Source organism: Stegostoma tigrinum, chromosome 23 (assembly GCF_030684315.1).
Source record: "Stegostoma tigrinum isolate sSteTig4 chromosome 23, sSteTig4.hap1, whole genome shotgun sequence".
In the NCBI taxonomy this organism is placed as follows: domain Eukaryota; kingdom Metazoa; phylum Chordata; class Chondrichthyes; order Orectolobiformes; family Stegostomatidae; genus Stegostoma; species Stegostoma tigrinum.
The window spans coordinates 34,570,133-34,593,066 of NC_081376.1; the positions used below are offsets into that span (position 1 = coordinate 34,570,133).

Sequence of the window (22,934 nt, forward strand, 5' to 3'; positions counted from 1 at the left end):
GAGGCCAGGCGGTAACTCTCCGACACCACCTCCTACTGTCCCCTGGATCATGACCCTCTACATCGCTGAAACCAAACGGAGCCTTGGGGACTGCTTTGCGGAACACCTACACTCAGTTCGCAACAAACAACTGCACCTCCCAGTCGTGAACCATTTCAACTCCCCCTCCGCCCCCCCACCCAATTCTTTGGACGACATGTCCATTCTGGGCCTCCTGCATTGCCACAATGATGCCACCCGAAAGATGCAGGAACAGCATCTCATATTTTGCTTGGGAACCCTACAGCCCGAGGGTATCAGTGTGGACTTCACAAGCTTCGAAATCTCTCCTCCCCCAACCACATGCCAAAACCAGCCCAGCTAGTCCCCGCCTCCCTAACCATTCCTCCCACCACAAGCCCCACCCCCTTCTCCTACCCACTAACTTCATCCCGCCCCCTTGACCTGTTCGTCCTCCCTGGACTGACCTATCCCCTCCCTAACTCCTCACCTACATTCACCTTAACTGGCCCTAACCCTGCCTCTTTGATCTGTCTGTCTCCTCTCACCTTATCTTCTCCTTTATCCACCTTCATCCGCCTCCCCCGTCTTCCTATTTATTTCAGAATCCCCTTCCTCTCCCCCATTTCTGAAGAAGGGTCCCGACCCGAAACGTCAAACTTCCCTGCTCCTCGGATGCTGCTTGGCCTGCTATGTTCATCCACCTTCACACCGTGTTATCTTGCTTCACTGTTGTTTAAGGGACCAAATCTGTCTTTACCTGGTCTGGCCTAATATGACTCGATACCTACAACAATGTGGCTGATTCTTAATAATCCACTGGAAAGCTACTCAGTTTCAAGGGCTAGTAGGAATATACTGAAAATGCAGCCTTCCTAGCAATGTCAACATTCCATGCAAGAATAATTAAAAAAAAACTAGTTCACTGATGTCCAATTTAGTGACCCATTACTGTACTTGGTGTAACCTGTAAATGACTCCAAATTTGCAACAATGTGGTTGACTCTTACTTTTTCAGAAATAGCTGAGCAGGTTGCTCAGTTCAAGGGAAATTATAGTTGGGCAATAAATTCCAGCCTTACCAGAACAGCCCGTATCCCATGAAAGAATAAAGAAGGAAAGAGGAAAGCTAATCGCTAAAGGAGAGCAAAGAACTCTTCTCTTGCTAATTCTGCCACAGGCTCCCTGGCTACTCCGGATTCAGAAGCCTCCAGACATTTCCCTGCCCTAGTGTCAAACAAATCACATTGCAGATGGGGGACCTGTTAGCAAGAAAAATATGCACTGTTGAGTTTTCAACCCATACTTGCAAGTTTTTTGGTCAAACTCCAGACCTTTGCTTGGAAGTCCGACTCCAATCAAGATTGGGACCATAGAAAGTCAACACCTAGTTTTCTTTTGAAAATGGACTTTAACATTCCTTGATTTTCTGTGGAATTTCCTTCCACCACCCTTTTCAGATATTACGTGCTAGTCTTAACCTCTGTTTGAGTCTTCTTTGTTCATTCTGCTTGAGTGAAATTGTAATAAATGTGAAAAGAACAGGTTGGTGATTTTGTTATAAACTGGATATGGTCCATTTGTATTAAGGAATTTTGTGGCTAATTTGCATTTGCCTCTTCAGGTGGACCTAAAAATCTTCTGGCACAGTTTTGAAGAGGATTGGGAGTTTGTTTGTCCCTTAGTCAATGTCATTGTATCTGATTATGGGACTGCTTGTTTATTTGTTTGTTTGTTTGAACTTGTATTCAAATTAGTTGTTGTGATTCTTTTATGCACCAGTGACTACACTTCAAAAGTACTTAATTGGCTGTAAAGTATTTCAGAATTTCCTGAGACTGTGTAAAAGACTGTACAAATGCATATCTTTCCTCCTCTGATTTTTGCAGTTTGAAATGGTAATATTTTAGTTTTAACCTGCTGCTTTTACAAGGTATCAAGATGTGTGGCAGCACCAGTATAAGCTCTCCGCTCTGTGAAACTATGCTTGTGTATTCAAATCCACTTTAATGTCAGAGGCTGGAGGTTGCTCTTAAAAGAAAATTAGGATAGCTTTAGCATTTAAGAGGCTTCAATTAGGAATAGCTGTTAACAAAGAACTTGCTCCTCCACATGTAGAGGGTATTATTTCATGTGAATTTTGAATAGTTGTTAGAAATTTTGTTGCCATGTTCATTTGGAATCATTACAATATGTGCATGTTCATTTGGAATCATTACAATATGTGCTATGCAATGGTTTCCTGTGACCATGAGAAATTTAAGCATTTTCCCCCACTTATTTCCTGCCTTGGCACTTTTTGTGATTAGCTGCAGACTGAAAAGAATGTTAAACGTTGCTCTGGTGTAGTTCTGGTATTAGGACTGAAAAGGGATCAGATGTGCTGCCTCGCACAAGTATATTGTTCCAGTAAATATGAACAGTGGGGTGTCATAGGTTTTATTTGAGAATTTTCCAAGAATGAGAAACTATCAAAGTATTTGTTCTCTGAGCATCTGGCTTGGTCCAATGTGGTATTAGTGTGAGTGATAGAAAGGAGAATTTATTGTGTGTATGGGCTTACTTTTTTTTAATAAATCCCACCCCAGGTGACTTTTGAAATTGGCTCTTTTTTCCCCCCAACTTCATTATCTTTCTACACTCTGACTCTCTTCTTTTATGTGGAATACTTTCAAGGACCTGTTCCAGATTTTCTGCAAGTTGTTTTACAGTTGGTGTGATGCAGTAATAACCTTTCAGTTAGAAACAGATTACTGCACAACTGGCTAGTAAACCTGTGTGTGTGCATGAGAGTGTATCAGAGATAATGATGCCTGACCTGAAGAAGTTACCCTCCTCCCTCCGGTCAAACCTCAGGGGATCTCTCTCCCACTGCCTCTCCATCTATCTCTCCTCTATCCATCTTCGATCCGCCTCCCCCTCTCTCCCTATTTATTTCAGAACCCTGCCCCCCTCCCCCTTTTCTGATGAAGGGTCTAGGCCCGAAACTACAGCTTTTGTGCTCCTAAGATGCTGCTTGGTCTGATGTGTTCGTCCAGCTCCACACTTTGTTATCTCTGTGTGTGAGAGTGTGTTGTTATTTTGCGTTGTACACTGGCCAGTGTCCTGGCTCACTCAGCACAAATGGCCAGTAACAGTGAGCTTCTTTGAATTAGATGTAGGACAATGAAAATATGAAAAAAATTCTTTCAGTTATATATGGACACAAAGTGAGAGGTCTCCTCTCAATAGTGATATTTTGTTTTTCATCCTCATTAACTCATTTGAGTGATGCATTCATGTAGTAAGATTGGCTTCTGCATTTATTTTGATGTGTAAGGTATTTAGATTCACGCAGAAGCAAAATTAAAAGGATTCCTCAGTATCCTCAACAATGATCAACCCCATTATGTGTGAAACTACAGCATGCAGGGACGTTAATTTCATAAATACCATAGTATTTAGATTGATACAAGACAACAATGAATGTTTTCCTCAGGATAATTGACGGTGTCTACAAAAAGCCATCACCTTAAAAGACCTTTGCAGATTGGTGGGGTCCCTTTTAATGCGTTACCAGTGCCGATTCCCAAATTTGCATCTTTTAAACAAACAGTTACTACCCTGTTTCTAATGCATTTCAGACCTTAAACTTGACAACTGACATTGTCCACTATAATAACATCCACTTCAACCATTCTACCTGTATCTTGAATGTTGATTTTATAAGGTGCCTTTTGTGGCCTCCAGTTGTACCAAAGGGCATTATAGTCAACTTGTTACATTTGATGTTTGGTCTCAACTGTGATGTAGAAAGGGCAGCAGCCAATTTACACACAGACTCCCACAAGTAACAATGTGATGTTGACCATGTTTTGTTTGATTGATGAATATTGACTCAGGACACTAAGAAAATTTCCCTGGTTGTCATTTTGAGAAGTGCCTTGGGATTGTTCATGCCACCCTGACAGGTTAGATGGAGCCTTTGTTTGAAATTTTAGTTTCTGAAAAAAAGACTCATAAAATGTCCTGTCTGACTAATGTGTAATGAAATGCCTTGATGTACTTGGGGAATTTTATTTAGATAAACTGGGGAAATATTTACAGTATGTGCGCACACACACACACACAAGGGAAACAAATGTAAGTATACATGTGAGACGTGTGTTAAAGCGTATTGTAGATTTAGCATAGGGCCAGAACAAATGGAAATGAACTGAAACGATTGGATGTCAGGCTGTGGAATGAGGAGGCAATGTGGCCTTAGGCCAAGGAGAGCATTTGGATATTTCCTGTTTACTTGTATCCTTCCACTCTGTCAGATGAGCCAAGTTCTCAAAGAGAAAAAGTACTTGGGACCCTAAGTAACCATTGAGAATGAAGCCTCTAACTTGCCAATCAGTCAGCTTTACGGACCCTGTTTCACAGTTGCTGTTTAATGTGTTATGATCTTCTTCCAATTTGTGTAGCACCTAAGCTGTGTGGGTATGGAAGCATAAATTATTTATCTTTTCAATGCCTATTCAGAGTGTAACAGGTTTAAAAATCATAGAGTTTTCTGTTTCCACTTTTTAAAATGATTTTTCAAATGTTTGAGTGCAATCACAGCATTTTATTTGATTTGCTAAAACCAACCTTTGAAATATTTTGGGAGGTGAATTGTGTTAGAGGTACTTTATGGCAAATCTCTCTGATGGGTGAGTCTTGAAGAGGACAAATTTTAAACCAATTTTCTACATTTGGAAATATGCTCTGAGGAAAGTCCAGTTCAACAAATGGCTGATTTCCCTCTATTTCCCAGTGCTTGTCCTCTATTGAAATTGCTCTCCCACCCCTTGATGTCTGCCATGCAAGGGATTATTTTCAAGCTATTCAATGTGCTTGAGATTTAATTAGATGTACCATAATTAAGCCGTACAGAATGGTAAACAGATGAAATAGCTTTTAACATCATCATCAAATACTATAAAGACCTGAAGATATCTATGATTGTTTTGAAGTTTAGTTTTATATCTATTATGGGTTAACTATGCTTGGCATAGATGTGCTGAGGTGTGGTCTGTATTTTATAGAATCCATTAATAAAATTAAGTTGTATACAGATGGGGAGACTTTGAATAAAATAAAAATGTTGATTGAAGTTTCCGATTTAAGTGCAATTTTCCGTGGCTCGTTTATATTACAAGTAAGTAAGAGAGGTGGGGGAGTTGTATTACTGGTTGGGGAGGATACTTTGGAGGGCTAATCCAGTGAGCCCTTGTGGGCAGAGTGCCGAAAAAGGACGGGTGCTATCACTTTGAGATTGTGCTAGAGGTCCCCCCCGATAGCCGGAGGGTGTTAGAGGAACGGAGATGTGGACAGATTATGGAAGAATGTAAAAATAACAGGGTTGTTGTAGTCAGAGATAATAGTGACTGCAGATGTTGGAGAATCCGAGATAACAAGGTGTAAAGCTGATGAACACAGCAGGCCAAGCAGCATCTTAAGCTTTCCCGCTTCTAGGGTTGCTGTGGTCAGTGATTTTAAACTTCCCCTTGATTGACTGGGACTTGCTTAGTGCCAAGAGCCTGGATAGGGGGAAGCTTGATAAGTATGGGAGGATGGTGTGGGGTGGGGGTGGACGGAGGTGGGGCAGCGTCTAGTAGTTTTAATACTGGACTATTAATCCAGAGACTCAGGTGATGTTCTGGAAACCTGAGTTTGAATCCCAGTATGGCAGGATTCCAAAAAAAATCTCATTTAAAGTCTACTGATGACCAAGAATCCATTGTTGTTTTCAGAAAAAAAACCCAACTGGTCCACTAATATCCTTTAGGGAAGGAAACTGTCATCCTTACCTGCACTAGCTACATGTGACTTCAGAACCACAGCAATGTGGTTGATTCTTAACTGCCCTCTTGGAAGGGCAATAACTGCTGGCTTAGCCAATGATGCCCTTATCCCGTGAATGAATTTAAAAAAGGACGAAGGAGGTTATGTGTGGAGCCAGAGAAATTGGATGAAGTCTTTAATGAATATTTTGCATCAGTACTCACAAAGGAGAAGGACATCGTAGATGGGTGAGTCATGGGAGGGGTATGTTGATAGTCTAGGGCACGTCTTGAAAAGCATTGAAGTAGACATCTTCCCAGGATCTATTCCAGAATGCTGCGGGACCCACGTGAGGAAATTGTGTTTACAAGGGAGCCTTGTATAGAACCTTTATATCCTCTTCGGTCACAGGAGAGGTCCCAGAGGACTGGAGAATAGCCAACGTTGTTCCTTTGTTTAAGAAGGACAGCAGGAATATTCTTGGAAATTTATAGGGAGGTCAGCTTTACGTCGTTGATGGGAAATTATTGGAGAAGATGTTTAGGGATAATGTTTTACTTCTACTTAGAAACATGTGGATTTACTGGTGATAGCTAGCATGGCTTTAACAGGGAAGGTCCTGTCTCACAACTTTGTTGAATTTGTTTTGAGAAAGTGAAGAAATGTTGGAGGGCAGAGTGGTAGATGTCTCTATGGAATTTAGCAAGGCCTTTGACACGGTCCCTCATGGCAGACTGTTACAAAAGGTGAAGTCATGTGCGAGCCAGGGTGAGCTGGTAAGATGGATACAAAATCTACATGATCATAGACAGGGAGCAGTGGGAAAGTGTTTTTTCTGACTTGAGATCTGTGACCAATGGTGTTCTGCAAGGCAGAATCCTTAATAGCATCAATATACGGAGGCATCTTGGTGTACAGGTCCACAGTTTTCCTGAAAGTGGCAACATACATGTATAAGATGGTTGAGAATGCAAGTGGTATGTTTGCCTTCATCAGCTGGGCTTCAAGTATAATGGCAAGTCATATTGCAGTTGCATCGAACTTTAGTTAGGCCACATTTGGAATATTGTACATAGTTCTGGTTACCACACTACAAGAAGGAAGTGGAGGCTTTGGAGTGGGTACTTGAATGTCGAAGGATGAGGGACGAGTTGATAGATGTTCACAAAATTATGAGAGGCATCTGATGAAGAGCCTAGGCCTGAATATTTGACTCTCCTGCTCCTCTGCTGCCTGACTTGCTATGTTCCTCCAGCTCCACACTGTATCGACAAGAGCACGCAAGTGTAAAGTAAAAAGGGCTAAATTTAAAGGAGATGGGAGAGGCAGATTTTTTAGAAGGTGCTAAGTGCCTGGAAATGGCTGCTAGAGGAGTAGGAGGCAGACATAACAGGACTGTTTAAGAAGCATATTGACCGATAAATGAACAGGCAGGGAATAAAGGGATATGGGCCGCTAGAGGCCAAAGGTTTTTAATTTAGAAAGGCCTGTGTCAGAGCAGGCTCGGTGTGCTAAGGGGCCTGTTCCTGTGCTGTACTGTTCTTTGTTCTTTGTTCTAATTTCTCAGGGTACATTTTGCTTCAGTGCTGCCTTTAAGAACTGAACATACAAGTTTTCATTTCAGCATGCTTTGAGCAAATTGTGTTTCCAATTTTTCTTGATGTTTGTCTGAGGTATTTGAGGACTAGGTCTGTAAGACGTTTCCATGAACAAAACATTCATAATTCACACATATATACTGTGCCTTGTTTTAGTCCAGGATGTCTCCAAGCATTTTACGGGCAATGAAATATATGTGCTAATGTGTAATCACCATTTGTAATTAAGAGTAATAGTGAGTGAAAAGGTTCTGATTGAATGGATTTTTTTTCACGTCCAAGTGGAAATGGTTATGAAGAGAATTAGTTGAGGTGCACAGAAAAGTTTGATAGGGTAAACTTTGTTTAGGTATTTTAAGTTATTTTCAAAACCAGAGTAAAGATGATAGTGCGCAGTCTTATGGGGTGGTAGAATCTGATTCACTCGTAGCTTTTAAAAAGGAATTTGATAAATACTTGAAGGGGAAATCTTGCAGGGCTACGTGGAAAGAGCTGAATTTTGGTTGTCTAATTAGGTGCTTTTTAAATGGACCAACACTGACGCAGCAGGCCAGTGACCATCTCCTGTGTTATAACGTGTGTAGTGGCATCTCCTAGTTGCTGTTAAAAAGGAAGAGGTGTTGTATGTCTTAAAAAGTATTAAGGTAGGTAAGTCCCCGGGTCTAGATGGGATCCGTCCCAGAATATTGAGGGAGGCAAGAGAACAAATTGCTGGAGATTTGGCACTCATCTTTGTATCCTGTTTGGCCACAGATGAGGTCCTAGAGGACTGTAGAAAAGCCAGTGTTGTCCCATTGTTTAAAAAGGGTAACAGGGATAATCCAGGAAATTACAGCCCTGTAAGCCTTACATCAGTGCTAGGGAAATTATTGGAAAAGATTCTCATGGACAAGGTCTGTAGGCATTTAGAAGTAAACGGACTGATTAGTGATAAACAGCATGGTATTGTGTGGGAAAGGTTGTGCCTCACTAACATGATTGAGTTTTTTGAGCAGTTGATGAAGATGATTGATGAGGAAAAAGTGGTTGATGTTGTCTACATAGCCTTCAGTAAAGTCTTTGACAAGGTCCCTCGTGGCAGACTGGTACAAAAGGTGAAGTCACGTGGTTTCAGGGGTGTGCTGGTAAGATGGATACAGAACTGGCTTAGTCATAGGAGACAGAGGGTAGCATTTGGAGGATGCTTTTCAGAGTGGAAGGCTGTGACGAGTGGTGTTCCACAGGGATCACTGCTGGGACCTCTCCTGTTCGTAACGTACATAAATGATTTGGAGGAAAATGTAGCTGGTTTTGATAATAAGTTTGCAGATTGGAGTTACAGATAGTGAGGAAGATTGTCAGAGGATTTAGCAGGATATAGATCGGGTGGAGGCACAGGCAGAAAAATGGCAGATGGCATTTAATCTGGACAAATGTGAGGTGATGCATTTTAGAAGTCAAGTACAGGTGGAAGTTATACGGTGAATGGCAGAACCCTTAGGAATATTGATTTGCGGAGGGATCTGGGTGTGCAGGTGCACAAATCACTGAAGGTGGCAGCGCAGGTAGATAAGGTAGTAACAAAGGCTTACGGTATACTTGCTTTCATTGGAAGGGACATTGAGTATAAGAATAGAAAAGTTATGCTGCAGCTTTATAGAACTATAGTTAGGCCACACTTGGACTTTTTTTTCCTTTATTCATTCATTGCTGGCCAGGCAGCATTCATTGCTCGTTTCTAATTGCCCAGAGAGCAGTTCAGAGTCAACCACGTTGCTGTGGGTCTGGAGTCACATGTAGGCCAGACCAGGTTAGGATGGCAGTTTTCTCCCCTAAAGGACATTACTGAACCAGATGGGTTTTTCCTGACAATTGACAATGGATTCATGGTCATCATTAGATTCTTAATTCCAGATGTTTTTTATTCAATTCAAATTCCACAATCTACCATGGCGGGATTTGAACCTGGGTCCCCAGAACATTACCTGAGTCTCTGGATTAACAGTCCAGCGATAATACCACTAGGCCATTACCTCCCCACTATATTGCGTACAGTTCTGGTCACCGCACTACCAGAAGGATGTAGTTGCTTTGCAGAGGGTACAGAAAAGGTTTGCCAGGATATTACCTGGTATGGGGGATTTTAACTCTGAAGGAAGGTTGGATAGACTGGGTTTGTTTTCACTGGAACACAGGAGGTTGAGGGGCGACCGAATAGAAGCTTATAAGATTATGAATGACATGGATGGAGTGCAAATAAGGCTTTTCCCCAGGGTGGAGGGGTCAATTATTGGGGTACACAAGGTCAAGGTGTGAGGAGGGGAAGTTTTAAAAGAGATGTGTTCGGCATGTTTTTCACACAAAGGGTGAAGAGTGCTTGGAATGTGTTGCCAGAGGAGCTAGTAGAAGCAGACACAATAGGAGCATTCAAGAAGCACCTGAACGAATACATGAATAGGAAGGGAATAGAGGGATATGTATCCTGTAAGTGAAGACAGTTTTAATATGGAAGGGCAAAAATGTGTTGGCAGAGGCTTGGAGGGCCAAAGGGCCTGCTCCTGTGCTGTATTGTTTTTTGTTCTTTGCACTTGGTAAGATTTCTATTCTGATTTCAAAAACAAAAAATTTCTATCTGCTTTTCCTAAGCAGTTGTACAAATTTGTTTCTGTTCATTGTCAAACCATTTTCAAGCTGGTGCTGAGTTGCTTTTTCTTTGGAAAAAAAAAGAAAGTTGTTTTCTATTTTCCCACTCCTGCTGCGGACTTGTGTACTTCCGGATCTGACTTTATTGCCCCATTTATTCCCAGCCCTGGCTGATGATATCTGAAAGTTTCTGGAATTAGGGACAATCCCAAACAGCTGAAGGGCATGGTTCCTGAGGCTTTGGATATGAGGCAGTGCTAGGGCAGTGATGTAGAATCTGAAACCATTTTAACATATTTGGCAAACACGGCCTTTGTGTTTTTATTTTGGTTGGATTGCAAATTTTAAATTGTGTACAGATGCGCTTGCATATTTATTTTTCAATCCTCAATGCTAAGCGAGAGCAGTTTATTAGAACACACTTGCTGAATGGAATCTGGCTTGGTCAGTGTGTATTCATAGTCATACAACATGGAAACAGACCCTACAGTCCAACCACTCCATGCTGAACATAATCCCAGACTAAACTAGTCCCATTTGCTAGCTGACTCTGGAAGAAAGAGCATTGCAAAAGGCCTGTCACTGGAATCCAGTGATGGGTCAGTGCCTTCAGACAGAGCAGGAGAAATTTCTTGCCCTAAAGAAGCAAAAGAGTACAAGGTCAGTGCACGTTCCAAACTTTGACTATCTCCATTATTCCATTTGTTGGGACCCTCATTGTTTGTCTTTCTCATCTTTGGTTTGGAGGTGTGATTTAAATATGACCTTTGTATTGTGAACATCACCTTCCTTTTCTGATAAAAAGGAAAGAACAAAAGTGTGGTCAGAGATAATGGGAACTGCAGATGCTGGAGAATCTAAGATAACAAAGTTTGGAGCTGGATGAACACAGCAGGCCAAGCAGCATCTTAGGAGCACAAAAAATGACGTTTCGGGCCTAGACCTTTCTTCGGAAAAGGGGGTGGGGAGAGGGTTCTGAAATATATAGGGAGAGAGGGGGAGGCTGACCGAAGATGGATAGAGGAGAAGATAGGTGGAAAGGAGAGTATGGGTGGGGAGGTAGGGAGGGGATTGGTCAGTCTGGGGAGGACGGACAGGTCAAGGGGGTGGGATGAGGTTAGCACGTAGGAAATGGAGGTGTGGCTTGAGGTGGGAGGAGGGGATAGGTGAGAGGAAGAACAGGTTAGAGAGGCATGGACGAGCTGGGCTGGTTTTGGGATGCATTGGGGGGAGGGGAGATTTTGAAGCTGGTGAAATCCACATTGATACCATTGGGCTGCGGGGTTCCCAAGCGGAATATGAATTGCTGTTCCTGCACCCTACGGGTGGCATCATTATGGCGCTGCAGGAGGCCCAGGATGGACATGCCATCTAAGGAATGGGAGGGGGAGTTGAAATGGTTCGTGACTGTGAGGTATAGTTGTTTATTGTGAACTGAGCATACATCTCAGATGTCCGTTACTTCAAGGACCGCAACTTCCCCCTCCCCCCGCAGTGGTCGAGAACGCCTTGGACTGTGTCTCCCGCATTTCCCGCAACTCATCCCTCACACCCCGCCCCCGCAATAACCACCAAAAGAGAATCCTCCTAGTCCTCACATACCACCCCACCAACCTCCGCATACAATGCATCATCCTCCGACACTTCCGCCATCTACAATCCGACCCCACCACTAAAGACATTTTTCCAACCCCACCCTTGTTTGCCTTCTGGAGAGACCACTCTCTCCGTGACTCCATTGTCTGCTCCACACTCCCCTACAACCCCACCACACCTGGCACTTTCCCCTGCAACCGCAGAAAGTGCTACACCTGCCCACACACCACCTCCCTCACCCCCATCCTAGGCCCCAAGATGACTTTCCACATCAAGCAGATGTTCACCTGCACATCGCCAATGTGGTATTCTGCATCTGCTATACCCGGTGTGGCTACCTCTACATTGGGGAAACCAAGCGGAGGCTTGGGACCGCTTTGCAGAACACCTACGCTCGGTTCGCAATAAACAACTACACCTCCCAGTCGCGAACCATTTCAACTCCCCCTCCCATTCCACAGATGACATATCCATCCTGGGCCTCCTGCAGTGCCATAATGATGCCACCAGTTGCAGGAACAGCAGCTCATTTTCCGCTTGGGAACCCTACAGCCCAGTGGTATCAATGAGGATTTCACCAGCTTCAAAATCTCCCCTCCCCCTCACTGCATCCCAAAACCAGCCCAGCTCGTCCCTGCCTCTCTAACCTGTTCTTCCTCTCACCTATCCCCTCCTCCCACCTCAAGTTGCATCTCCATTTCCTACCTATTAACCTCATCCTGCCCCCTTGACCTGCCTGTCCTCCCTGGACTGACCTATCCCCTCCCTACCTCCCCACCTATACTCTCCTCTCCACCTATCTTCTCTATCCATCTTCGGTCCGCCTCCCCCTCTCTCCCTATTTATTTCAGAATCCTCTCCCCAACCCCCTTTTCTGATGAAGGGTCTAGGCCTGAAACGTCACCTTTTGTGCTCCTAAGATGCTGCTTGGCCTGCTGTGTTCATCCAGCTCCACACTTTGTTATCAAGAACAAAAAGTGGTATTTGTTTATGGGATGTGGCCCTGAAGTTAATTTGAGGTTCATTATTATTCAAGGGACACTCTAGACGTTTCGGCTGTGGAGACACATTATGCTCAAGGCCTTAAAGATGTTTGGATGTTAAAGATGAGTTAAAACAGGGTGGCTAGTGCTGACCCATTTAATAAAGAATGTTGGAGAAGCAGAAAGAGAAGCCAAAGTTTGGAATGGTTTGAATTTTGGTCAGAAAACATGTGGTTGAAAAAGCAACAGCATAGAGCTTTGATTGCACTCTGGTTATCCTCCTCATAGAAACCAGTTGAAAGTTTGGAGAACAGATCCCCAGCTATAAGAATTAAGTGAATATTTCTTGGAGCCTACTGGATGTTATTTGCATAGACCGATACCTTCAGAAATCAAGCAACGTACAATCCTGTGTGCCTGCGCTACTATGTATCATTGAAACTGCTGAAATGAACTAGTCAGTTAATCTGTTCTGTTTAATTTATCCGTTAACTGTGTCGAATGGGGGCAGTGACAAAGGTGGTTGGATTTAAGACATAGACTTTAATTGGATTACCTTGTTATAGAGTCATAGGGTCACACAGCATGGAAACAGATCCCTTGGTCTAACCCGTCCATGCTGATCATGTTCCCAAGCTAAACTAGTTCTGCTTGGCTGCACTTGGCTCACATTCCTCCAAACCTTTCCTATTCACAAACCTGTTCAAATGTCTTTTAAGCCACGTAACTGTACCCCCATCCATCACTTTTCCTGGCAGTTCATTCCACATATGAGGCATTCTGTGTTTTTTTTTAGAAAAAGGCTGCCCCTCGTGTCTTTTTAAATCTTTCTCCTCTCACCTTAAAATTATGCTCCCTGTTTTTGAACTCACTCCCCCCCCGCCTTTTTTTTCCGCCATCTGCTTTGCCACCAATTTTGGTGTCATCTGCAAACATATTAACCATACCTCCTGTATTCTTGTTGTTTAATTTTGCTGTGCTGATGTTACTTATTATTGTTAATTTTTTGTTTAAGCTATAAATTTGATGTCTGCTGCCAGTTATTCATAAAATTTTCTTAGGAGCCATTGGAGTGATTTTGAGGGACCTTGATTGTTTTAATTTTACTGCATTGCAAATACAGACTTAGTGAAACTGACTGGTTCGGTCTATTTTACTGTTCCCGTGTCATAAAACATTCACTTGTTGACTATACCAACTCCTGATGCAGTGTTTCTTATAATTTGAAATTACCTGCCTTAAGCTCATACTATCCATAGCCACACTTTTCCCTATCTCTAACCTCCGACAGTCCTCTGGGATCCTTCAGCCTGGCCTTTTCATGATTGTGCTTGGCACCTTTTACCTTCGCTACTTGGGCGCTAAACCTTGGAATTCCCTTTGACACTCCTTCACCTCTCTGTTTGCTCTCTTTCCTCCTTTTAAACATACTCTTTGAAGTTCCTCTTTTTGTCATTGCTTTTGGTCATCTCTTCAAATACTTTTTTAAGTGGCTCCATGTCAAATCTTTTTCTGAAAATAGTACCCTGGGGCATTTTTTTTTAACAATGCTATCTGTATTATAGAAATGCAAGCTATTATTTAAGTTTGTTTCGTAATAAATAACTAGGGCACAACCTCAGTTGCCTTGGGGCTTGGCTGTGTTGCGGTTTAGCAACACGATAATTACCATCATGTCTTTATGACTAAGTGCAGACATCTGGAAATGCCTTGTCCAGGAATCTGACTGCATATAATTGGAAATATGAATGATGACAGAAGTCTGATTTCCTAAATACTCCACCCAGTGTGCTGTAATTGTGGAGAATCTGGACTATGTTGATATTATTCCATTCTATGTTGTTACTGCTCCCAAAGTACTGGAACTTTCATTGGCTATAAAATGCTTTGGGATATCTGGAGGTTGTGAAAGTTATGAGAAATGTGAGTCTGTCTGTCTTTCTTTGTTACTTGAATTAACTCTATTAATAAAAGATTTATTTTTATTGCAAAATTAGAAATGTCTAGAATAGGCGGTGTAACAAGTGAATGTGACAGATGCATTCCACTTAACTATGGCACAGACACTGAAATGCTTCCCCTCTCTATCTATCTCTCTGTCTCCCCCCACTCTGTTACTCGGTCAAGCAGAGTTCAGACTTATTAACAGATGTTGGGTCTGTTGGCCCCTAAACTGAGCATTGTATAAAGATAAAAATTGGTGCTCTTCTATTCTCCCATCCAAGCCTAATTCTTATCAGTCTTTTTGTAGAAGTGCACTGATTTAAATAAAAATCCCTCTGTGTTAGTAAAGGATACATTGTACGGGATGAGTGGGCAGATGGAGGGAAGGGGTGAGGCCATAAAGGCTGCAGAGAATATTTTGGAATGAGGGGTTAGGCAGAATAGAGAGATTACAAGATATAACACAGGCCTTTGGTAGAGATTGCTCTGTTTATGAACTTGTGTATTCAAATGTATTCTGGTCTAAATAAACAGCCCCTAAGTTGCAAGTGAAATGCAGCCATGTCCCAGAGGAAGAAATGACTTAATATTTGATATATTTTGGCTTTTTGGTTGGAAGCCTTTTTAAAATGCAAGCCCAGTTCTCCAAATATTGCGTTCTGTGCTTGAACAATGTGAGTTAGAGTTACAAAAGTGTGTATTTGTCTCCTGGTGACTGGGTGATGAAGGCAGATTGTGACTTCTTTATTCTTCTACCAGACCCTACCTCCCCCAAGGAAATCAATGCAATTTCTAACATCCTAAGTACACTTGTGGTTATGCTAATGTTATGTGACCTTTTGCTGTGACTTACTGCAACTGTGTTCCATCTTTTTGGACTGCAAGTCATTTTGTATTTTTTAGAAGAATAATATGCTGTGTTCTCCATTCTAATGGGATGTGGACTGAACAATTTGTTCTGTTTGAAAGTGTGGGCAGTGCTGTTAGTTTGATGTTCTTCCTCGGGGATGGGGGGCAGATGTAGTGCAATTTTTCTCCTTTCCCTCCCCAAGGAGCCCATGTACCCATTAAAAAAATTGTAGAGATTTTAGGCTTTGTTTGAAACTGTTGCGTGTGAATTAAATTCTAAAACCAGAGTCATGACTGGTGTATTTCTTTTGTTGAAAACCTCAAATGAGCCCCTTGTTGACTGTGCTGGAACACATGTCTGGTCTTGCCTCCAGACTCTTTGTCTTAAGAGGGTTATTTGCTATTTAAAACCTGTCTTCATCAACAGCATTAACTTTGCATCTCACAGGATCACTATAACGTGGACATCTCTTGAACTGTTTACCCTGAGGTTCCTGCTGTGACCTTTCATGGGCTGTGCAGAAACATGAACCACCTGCACCCTGATTCTAGTAAACTCACTGCTGGGTCAACTTCAGAGTGGCTCTGAAAAGTTTGAACCTGTAATGATAAGGGTCTAATCCTTTCATGACCCCAGACTTAAAACGTTTGATATTCAACCTGTGCTACTACAAGCACTGAACAAAACTTTAAAATCTTTTGTAGAGCACTAAGCAATATTTAAAAGGTCAGTCTATAACTAACCCTAAGAAACTAGTTAAGATTATAGTTGGAAATGTGCTTTTTCCTGTGCTACGTTGGTCTGGTTTGCCAGCTGTCTGTCCTGCTTGAGTATAAAAACTGGTTCTTGTATTTATCGTAAAACTGAGACTGGCCCAAATGAAAGGGATGTATCGGTGCACTTTGAAATGAGATGGGACAAACAAATGAGGGCATTGTTGAGCATCATTCATCCATTCTCTTGTGACCTAGTTGTGGACTTAAGCAAGATTTCATACTTAATTAATCCTTTTGTTTTTTTTAAAAGTGTGGCCCAGACATCACATATGATTAAAGCTTGCCTGGAAGACAGCATGTTAGCAGCACTTGGCTCTGTTAATGTAGAGGGAGTGTCTTATTACAGAAACATTGATTTGTACAGCCTGCAGCATGCTGGGTCTGATGCTAAACACTGCAGCGTCATTTTGCTGTAAAATCAAGATTGCATTAGCGAGACCTGCAGCTAACAGGTGTCCTGGCAGATTGGGAACTCATCTTTTTTTTACTGCTTTCCTCTTCCCATTTGTCGTGGCTGTGTGTGTGGTGATTATTTCATCTGTCTTTTCAGCAACTGTGAATCAGAAATATTGACTGCATTCTTGCTGCTGCTCAGCTACCGTGAAGAGGGAAGATGTGCTAATAATGAAGGCTGAACAAAGCTGCACTGAGAGTAACAGCAGCAGTTTTTCTGCTGCACAGTGCAGAATTTCACAGGGTTGGTTGTGGGGGAGGGGTGATTGTTCTGAGTCAACAAATCAATGGAAAGAGATTGATGGGAAAAGCTGTGCTGGAAGATGTATTGCATCGTAGACTTCAAGTTCTATATTTTGACTGCTGTGGTACACAGTTGCAGAATATAAAGCTGTGTAGCATCTGGTCGGCAGTGTTACTCTTTTGTTTGGAAGCTGGTGTTCGGCAAAACCACTTGGCTGCATGGAGAAGATGACCATATAATGAGATTTGGTTCTCTTTGAATCTGTTTTTCATTGGCTTTTTGTTTATGCACAGAATTGTATAGCACTTCTACCATAGAAATTTGTAAGTTTTAAATTAAATTTTGATTTCTTAGAGCTGGCTGGTGTTTCAGTCCTATAAGATACAAATAGCTGGTGTATTTTTTTACATGGCCATTTTTATTGAGTGTTCTCGTGCATATTTTCAAAAATTTTAATGTGACACTCGCATTATCTTAATTTACATTATAATTGAAAGATTCTTTAATCTCCTCCTGAATTCTCTCTTCTGTGTATATAGTACCATCTGAGCTCTCATTTGAAGAAAGAGAAGAACTAGAAAACATTAGACGGAGGAAAAAAGAACTGATGGCTGACATTGAGGTGGGTTCACCTGGTTTAATCACTGCTGCAATCTCCAACTCTCAGATCTCCATGCTTCTTAACTGTGGCCTCTTGTATACCACCTGCTTATTTTGGATTGTGCCTGCAGCTGCCTATATCCTAGGCTCTGGAATTCCCTACCAAACATCTCCCCTCCCTTTCTCCTCTTCTAAAACACTGCTTGAAAGCGTCTGACTAAATGTTTAGTCATCTGTTCTAGTGTCCCTCCTTTTGGTTTGGTGTCTGTTACTTTTCTTTTGCATCAATCATGCTCCTGTGAAGAACCTTGTGAATTTCTTGTATCTTTGTTTTTGCCTCAAGTATTACAACAGACCTGCGGCTGACCTCCCACATTCTATCCTCTGTAAACTTGATGCCGCCCAAACCTTGCACTGAGTCCTGCCCAATTGTCACCCTTGTGCTCGCTGACCTAATTGGCTGTAGGTCTGGTGGAGGTTTTTTAACATTGTGATACCTGTTTTCGTGGTCCTCCATGTCTTGCCCCTTCCTGTGTCTGTAATATCCTAATATCCTACACAACCCTCTTGAGGTTTCCGCACTGCTGCTCTAATTCTGGCCCTTTTGAGCATCCTCAGCTTTAATCGTTTCCTCATTGGTGCCTGTGCCTTTAGCTACCTGAGCCCAAAGCTCTAAAATCTCTTCCTTAAATCTGTCTGCTCTACCTCCTTTCAAGGCACTTCTTAAAACCTGTTAAGAAATATGTGCATCATCTCTTTTGTGTCAAATTATGTCTTTATAATGCTGCCCTGAAGTGCCTTGGAATGTGTTGTGATTACAGAGTTACTGTATGATTACCAGTCGCTGCTGTATTAAGGCCTAATATTTTGTGCACCTTTTTTTATACTCAATGCATGTTGTGTGGCTTTGCACTTACTGCCATGGACTCGGTTTACATCAAGGTCAAATTGAATTTGGGTGTATTGATTTTTAAGCTTGATTTGATCTCCTTGGCATTAATGCAAAACCCTGCTATGAGCTGGAAAATGGTTTAAATTAATGAACTTGTACAGAGTATGCTAGTATGTGTGCGCCATTGGGCACCAATGGGAAAGGGAGACCGCTGGGAGGTTCACGAGGTCTTGAAGACACAGATTCTAATCTCTTTGGTCTATTTGCATTTCTGCGTATCTGCATTGACATTGACCTAAACTCTGAACCTATTCCACATCTTAAAAGCCCTGTATAATTGAAAATATGCTTACACTCTGTCTCTGTGGCAACCAATTTAGAAGCATATTTGCAGATTACATTACATTTGAAGTGACAGCAGCAATTTTTTTTGTCTGCTATATATAGCATTTGTAAATCCTGTACTTTTTTTTCGATGTTATTGCCAAAATGTGCCATGACAACTATAACCTTCTAACTCATTACTGAGAATCCTAGACCCACATTGGTATTTCTGCTTTATATTTGTCCCTTATATCCATGCTTCTGCTGAAGCTTTATTTCGTGACTATCCATTGCTGCCCTGAGAAGGGGATTGAGCCGCCGCCTCCTCGAATTTTTGCAGTGGTTGTAGGTCCTTGTATCTTTCTACAGCTGTATAAACCTTTTAAAAATTAAAAAAAAAAGTCCCTGCCGATTACTCTTTTTTTGAAACTCTGTTATCCAACATATATCTCCTCTCCTTATTGTGCCTCCTTTACAAGCAGCACTTCAGACCTCTCCATATTAAATTTAATCTGCCATACATTTACTCAATTGAACAATTTGCCTGACTCAGCCTAAAGTCTTTACAGTTGTCTTTTTTCTGATTGCATCATTCCTTTAGGAAAGAAACATTTTAGTTACTTCCTGGCCTTTGAACAAACTACAACAATGTTGGATTCTATCTGAATGTATGTCGAATACAATATGCTCCATCTTGATTCTGAGACCAGAACCAATATAAGACAATCAGACAAGCTGCATCCCATGCTATTGTGTTTTGGGTGTCCCATTGTCCTCTGGCATACCTCATATCTATGGCGAGTGATTTGTTATTTGTAAGCTGTCATTTTCACTCTCCTTTGTGCAAAATAGTGATACTTTGGGGACAGTCTTGTTCGATGTTTTTATAGACAATAGACAATAGGTGCTGGAGTATAGCTAACTGTGTAGTTCTACATTTGTCTGCCCTTAGTGTGACAGCGACAATAGTTGAACAGTATATCACAATGTGCTTGCCTTGAGTTAATTCTTCAACTTTCTGCCCCAGATTTTATCATCACATTTTCACATTGCTTCACAATTCTTTTTATTCTTTCTGTGTGATATAAGTTTGAATTCCAAGGAGGAGGAATAAAGGAGTGATTTATTTTATGGTATTGTTAGATCAAAGCTGCATGCTATGTGAATGAGGCTTGCTTTATTAGATTTTTGTGATTCATCAATGACTTAATCTTTTGAGGTATCAGGGTTTGGAAATAATTTTGCTTTGGGTAAGGGGACATTTCTGTGCTCATGTGCCTTTTAAAGCTATCTTGTAGAAAACTACAGTTCATTGTCTTGTAGATTTTATATTTAAGCATCTCCTTTACAGAGGCTGAAAGATGAGATAGCTGAAGTAATGAGTGAAATTGAGACACTGACTTGTACTGATGAAAGGTGAGTTGGATGTTCTTATTCCGACAATTTTCAATTTTTAAAATTACCTTTTTGATTTATTTGGAGGGCATGTAGGGATGCATGTGTCTGTGTATGCAGTAACATTGTAAGCAGGAACTTTTTAAAAGTGTGTGATGAAAAGTGATGTTTGCTTTGTTTGTGTTTCATTCAAGACCATAGGGATTGGCACAAATTGCTAGTTTTAAAGAAAAATACTTAATTTAGAATAATCAATAAACACGCATGCACCAACTTAATCCTTCACCCTCATAAAGGTGTTTTGCAAATATGTATTGATTTTTCGCATTTCCTGAGAAACCTTACAGATAAACATCTCTCTGTTTTACCCTGCAATGTGGGAATAATCATTATGACAGCTGTTGGTTACATTTTTGAAGATAAACTGTTAGTCTAAGTACCTTTTCACTCTTTTTTATGCTTTCATGTGATTTACCATCGATTTATTCCATTCTTGAATATTTTTCAGGTTTTGCTACATTTTGACACTGCTTCAGTATTTGAAGAATCACAGTGTTCAACATTGTTCAATTATCAGTGAACATGCCCATTTCTGACCTTGTGGTAGAAAAGAGGTCATTGAAACGACTGAATATGGTTGCCCCAGGGATGCTACCCTGAGGAACTGTCTTGTGGTGATGTCCCTGCACTGAGATGATTGACTTCTTACAACCACAACCATCTTCCTTAGTGCCCGATCTGATTCCAACCAGTGGAGCATTAAACCCAATCCACTTTGATTCTTGTTTGGCCAGGGCTTCTTGATACTGCACTTAATCAAATACTTCCTTGATGTCAAGGACATTCATTCTTGTTTCATCTCTGGTGTTCAGCCCTTTGATCCACATTTGAACCAAAGCTACAATGTGATCAGGAGCTCAGCAACCCTAGTAGAACCTAAATTCAACCTTCGTAAGAATGAGGGAGACCTGACTGTGTAAATTACAGCAAACTGTATTTTTTATTTTTTTCTAGTGTTTAGGACGGAATTGATTTGATTGTAACTTTGGTCAAATGGTTAATGCTGATATTTACTGCTGGACCTCTAATTTAAATGTCACTCCCATCTTTATGGGGTGAAGGAAAATGACATGCACTAATGCTGACAGCTTTTAAGAGTTTGCAGCAATTGCATTTTGTCTTTAGAGCCAAAACAACATGCCTGTATGTTTAACAATAATTTCAATATATAAAGGATACATAATGTGGTAACATGTTTCAAAGTACTTTGCAGGAGCATTAACATAAAAATTTGGCACCAAACCCCACACAATATGATATGAAGACAGGCAAGTAGGTTTGAAGGAGCATCTTTAAGGAGGACAGTTTGAGGAAGGAATTCCTGTATGTGGGGCAACTTGAGGTATGGCTGCCAGCAGTGGAGTGATAAAAATCAGGAATATGCTAGAAACAACATGTAAGGGATCGTAGAGTCCTTGGTTGGTTGTGGTGCCAAAAGAGGTTACAAAGGTAGAGACATGAAAAGTAATGAAAAGATTTGAACAGAATGATGACAACAACTTATCTTTATATAGGATCTCATAACATAATAAAACTTCTTGCAAGCCCCCTCATAGAGTATTACTAAACAAAATATATCATTGAGCCACATAATGAGATATTGGGGCAGGTGACCAAAAGCTTGGTTGAGAGGCAGGTTTAAAGTGTGCCTTAAAGGAGAAGAGAGAGAGAAGCAAGTCAGTGCTTTAAAAGTAAGGTGCTGGATGACTAGAAGAAAATGTATGTCAGTGGTTTTATCCCTGTCCTGTGCTGAGTTAGGCAGTCATGTTTTGACTGATGGAAGGGGATCTCATTACCTTGACTGTTGTTCTACCTAGTGAAAAATAACCAAGTTTTTCGACTAGATCATAATGGAACTTTCTGTCCAGCAGCCTCTGTTTGTAGTGGGTACTTTGAAATTGGGTAACAAGAGACTGTGATGTTCCATTTTGCCATTTTAACTTGTCAATTTTAGCATGGCTTCATGTTCATGCAAAGAAAATAACTGCTATTGTTGGCCATAGGAAATTCCCATTAACTGTAGAACAACTATAGAACAGATGTTAGCATGAGATGTGAGGTTTGGAAAGAAAGAAATGGGGTAGAAGGAGGAGAAAGAAAAGAGAACTTAGTAAAGAAAGAATGGCAGATATTGGACACTTCTGGGCTGTGTTCTTCAGAGTTTTGCGAAAGAGTCAGAATTGAATGTTAAATGCAGTCTGCTTTAATTTTGAGACTCCTCTAGTTTTACATTAGAAAAATGAAGTTGCTTTATTCTCTGCCTCAGTTGACTTGAGTACCTTGTCCTGTTTCAAACTGCACAATCTAGGAGGTTTCCAGATTCTGTTCTGATATTTGCTGAGCACATTCACTGTGTTCCAGATAACTTTGATGTTTTAGGTTTTTTTTTTCTCCTTACAGGAGATGCAATGTAATGCAAAATAAGTTAAGATTTGAGAGAAGTATCATCAAACCCATGCCTATAGGGATAGCATTGACTCCTTCCCCAAGCTGTGCTGTTTTCTGGCAGAATACATATTCAGCCTTGCTAATTCACAGAAACTTGGGGAAATGTCTAAGGCTGTTGAGTAGGGCCCCAGGGGACTGTAGAGATTGTACACTCAGTTGCAGCTAGCGACACCTAACTTTCCACCATTTCCTCTTTTTACCCTCATGTGCTTATTTGTCACCTCTTTAAATGCACTTTTACCTTATCCATTCCACATGGTAGTGAGTTCCACATTTTCACTGCTAAGGACATGTCTCTTTAAAAGATAACATCATACATTATTCAGAAAAGAACTGTAGTGATTCCATATTAAATGTTG

General features: G+C 41.3%; 1 protein-coding gene across 4 annotated transcripts in view; it reads left to right on the forward strand.

Annotated features, from left to right (window-relative positions):
- LOC125462268 (cytohesin-3) overlaps window positions 1-22,934 on the forward strand; it is a 68,217-nt gene that overhangs the window by 20,579 nt on the left and 24,704 nt on the right. Inside the window, exons 1-3 of one of the 4 annotated variants that reach the window (XM_048552107.1) lie at window positions 4,353-4,464; window positions 17,396-17,478; window positions 20,024-20,088. In XM_048552107.1, the coding sequence (XP_048408064.1) occupies window positions 17,464-17,478; window positions 20,024-20,088 (80 nt within the window). In that variant the 5' untranslated portion in view covers window positions 4,353-4,464; window positions 17,396-17,463. Of the gene's footprint in view, window positions 1-4,352; window positions 4,465-16,591; window positions 16,612-16,909; window positions 17,180-17,395; window positions 17,479-20,023; window positions 20,089-22,934 lie in introns of those variants that run through there. The other 3 variants (XM_048552108.2, XM_048552106.2, XM_048552104.1) reach the window with 3 other exon arrangements.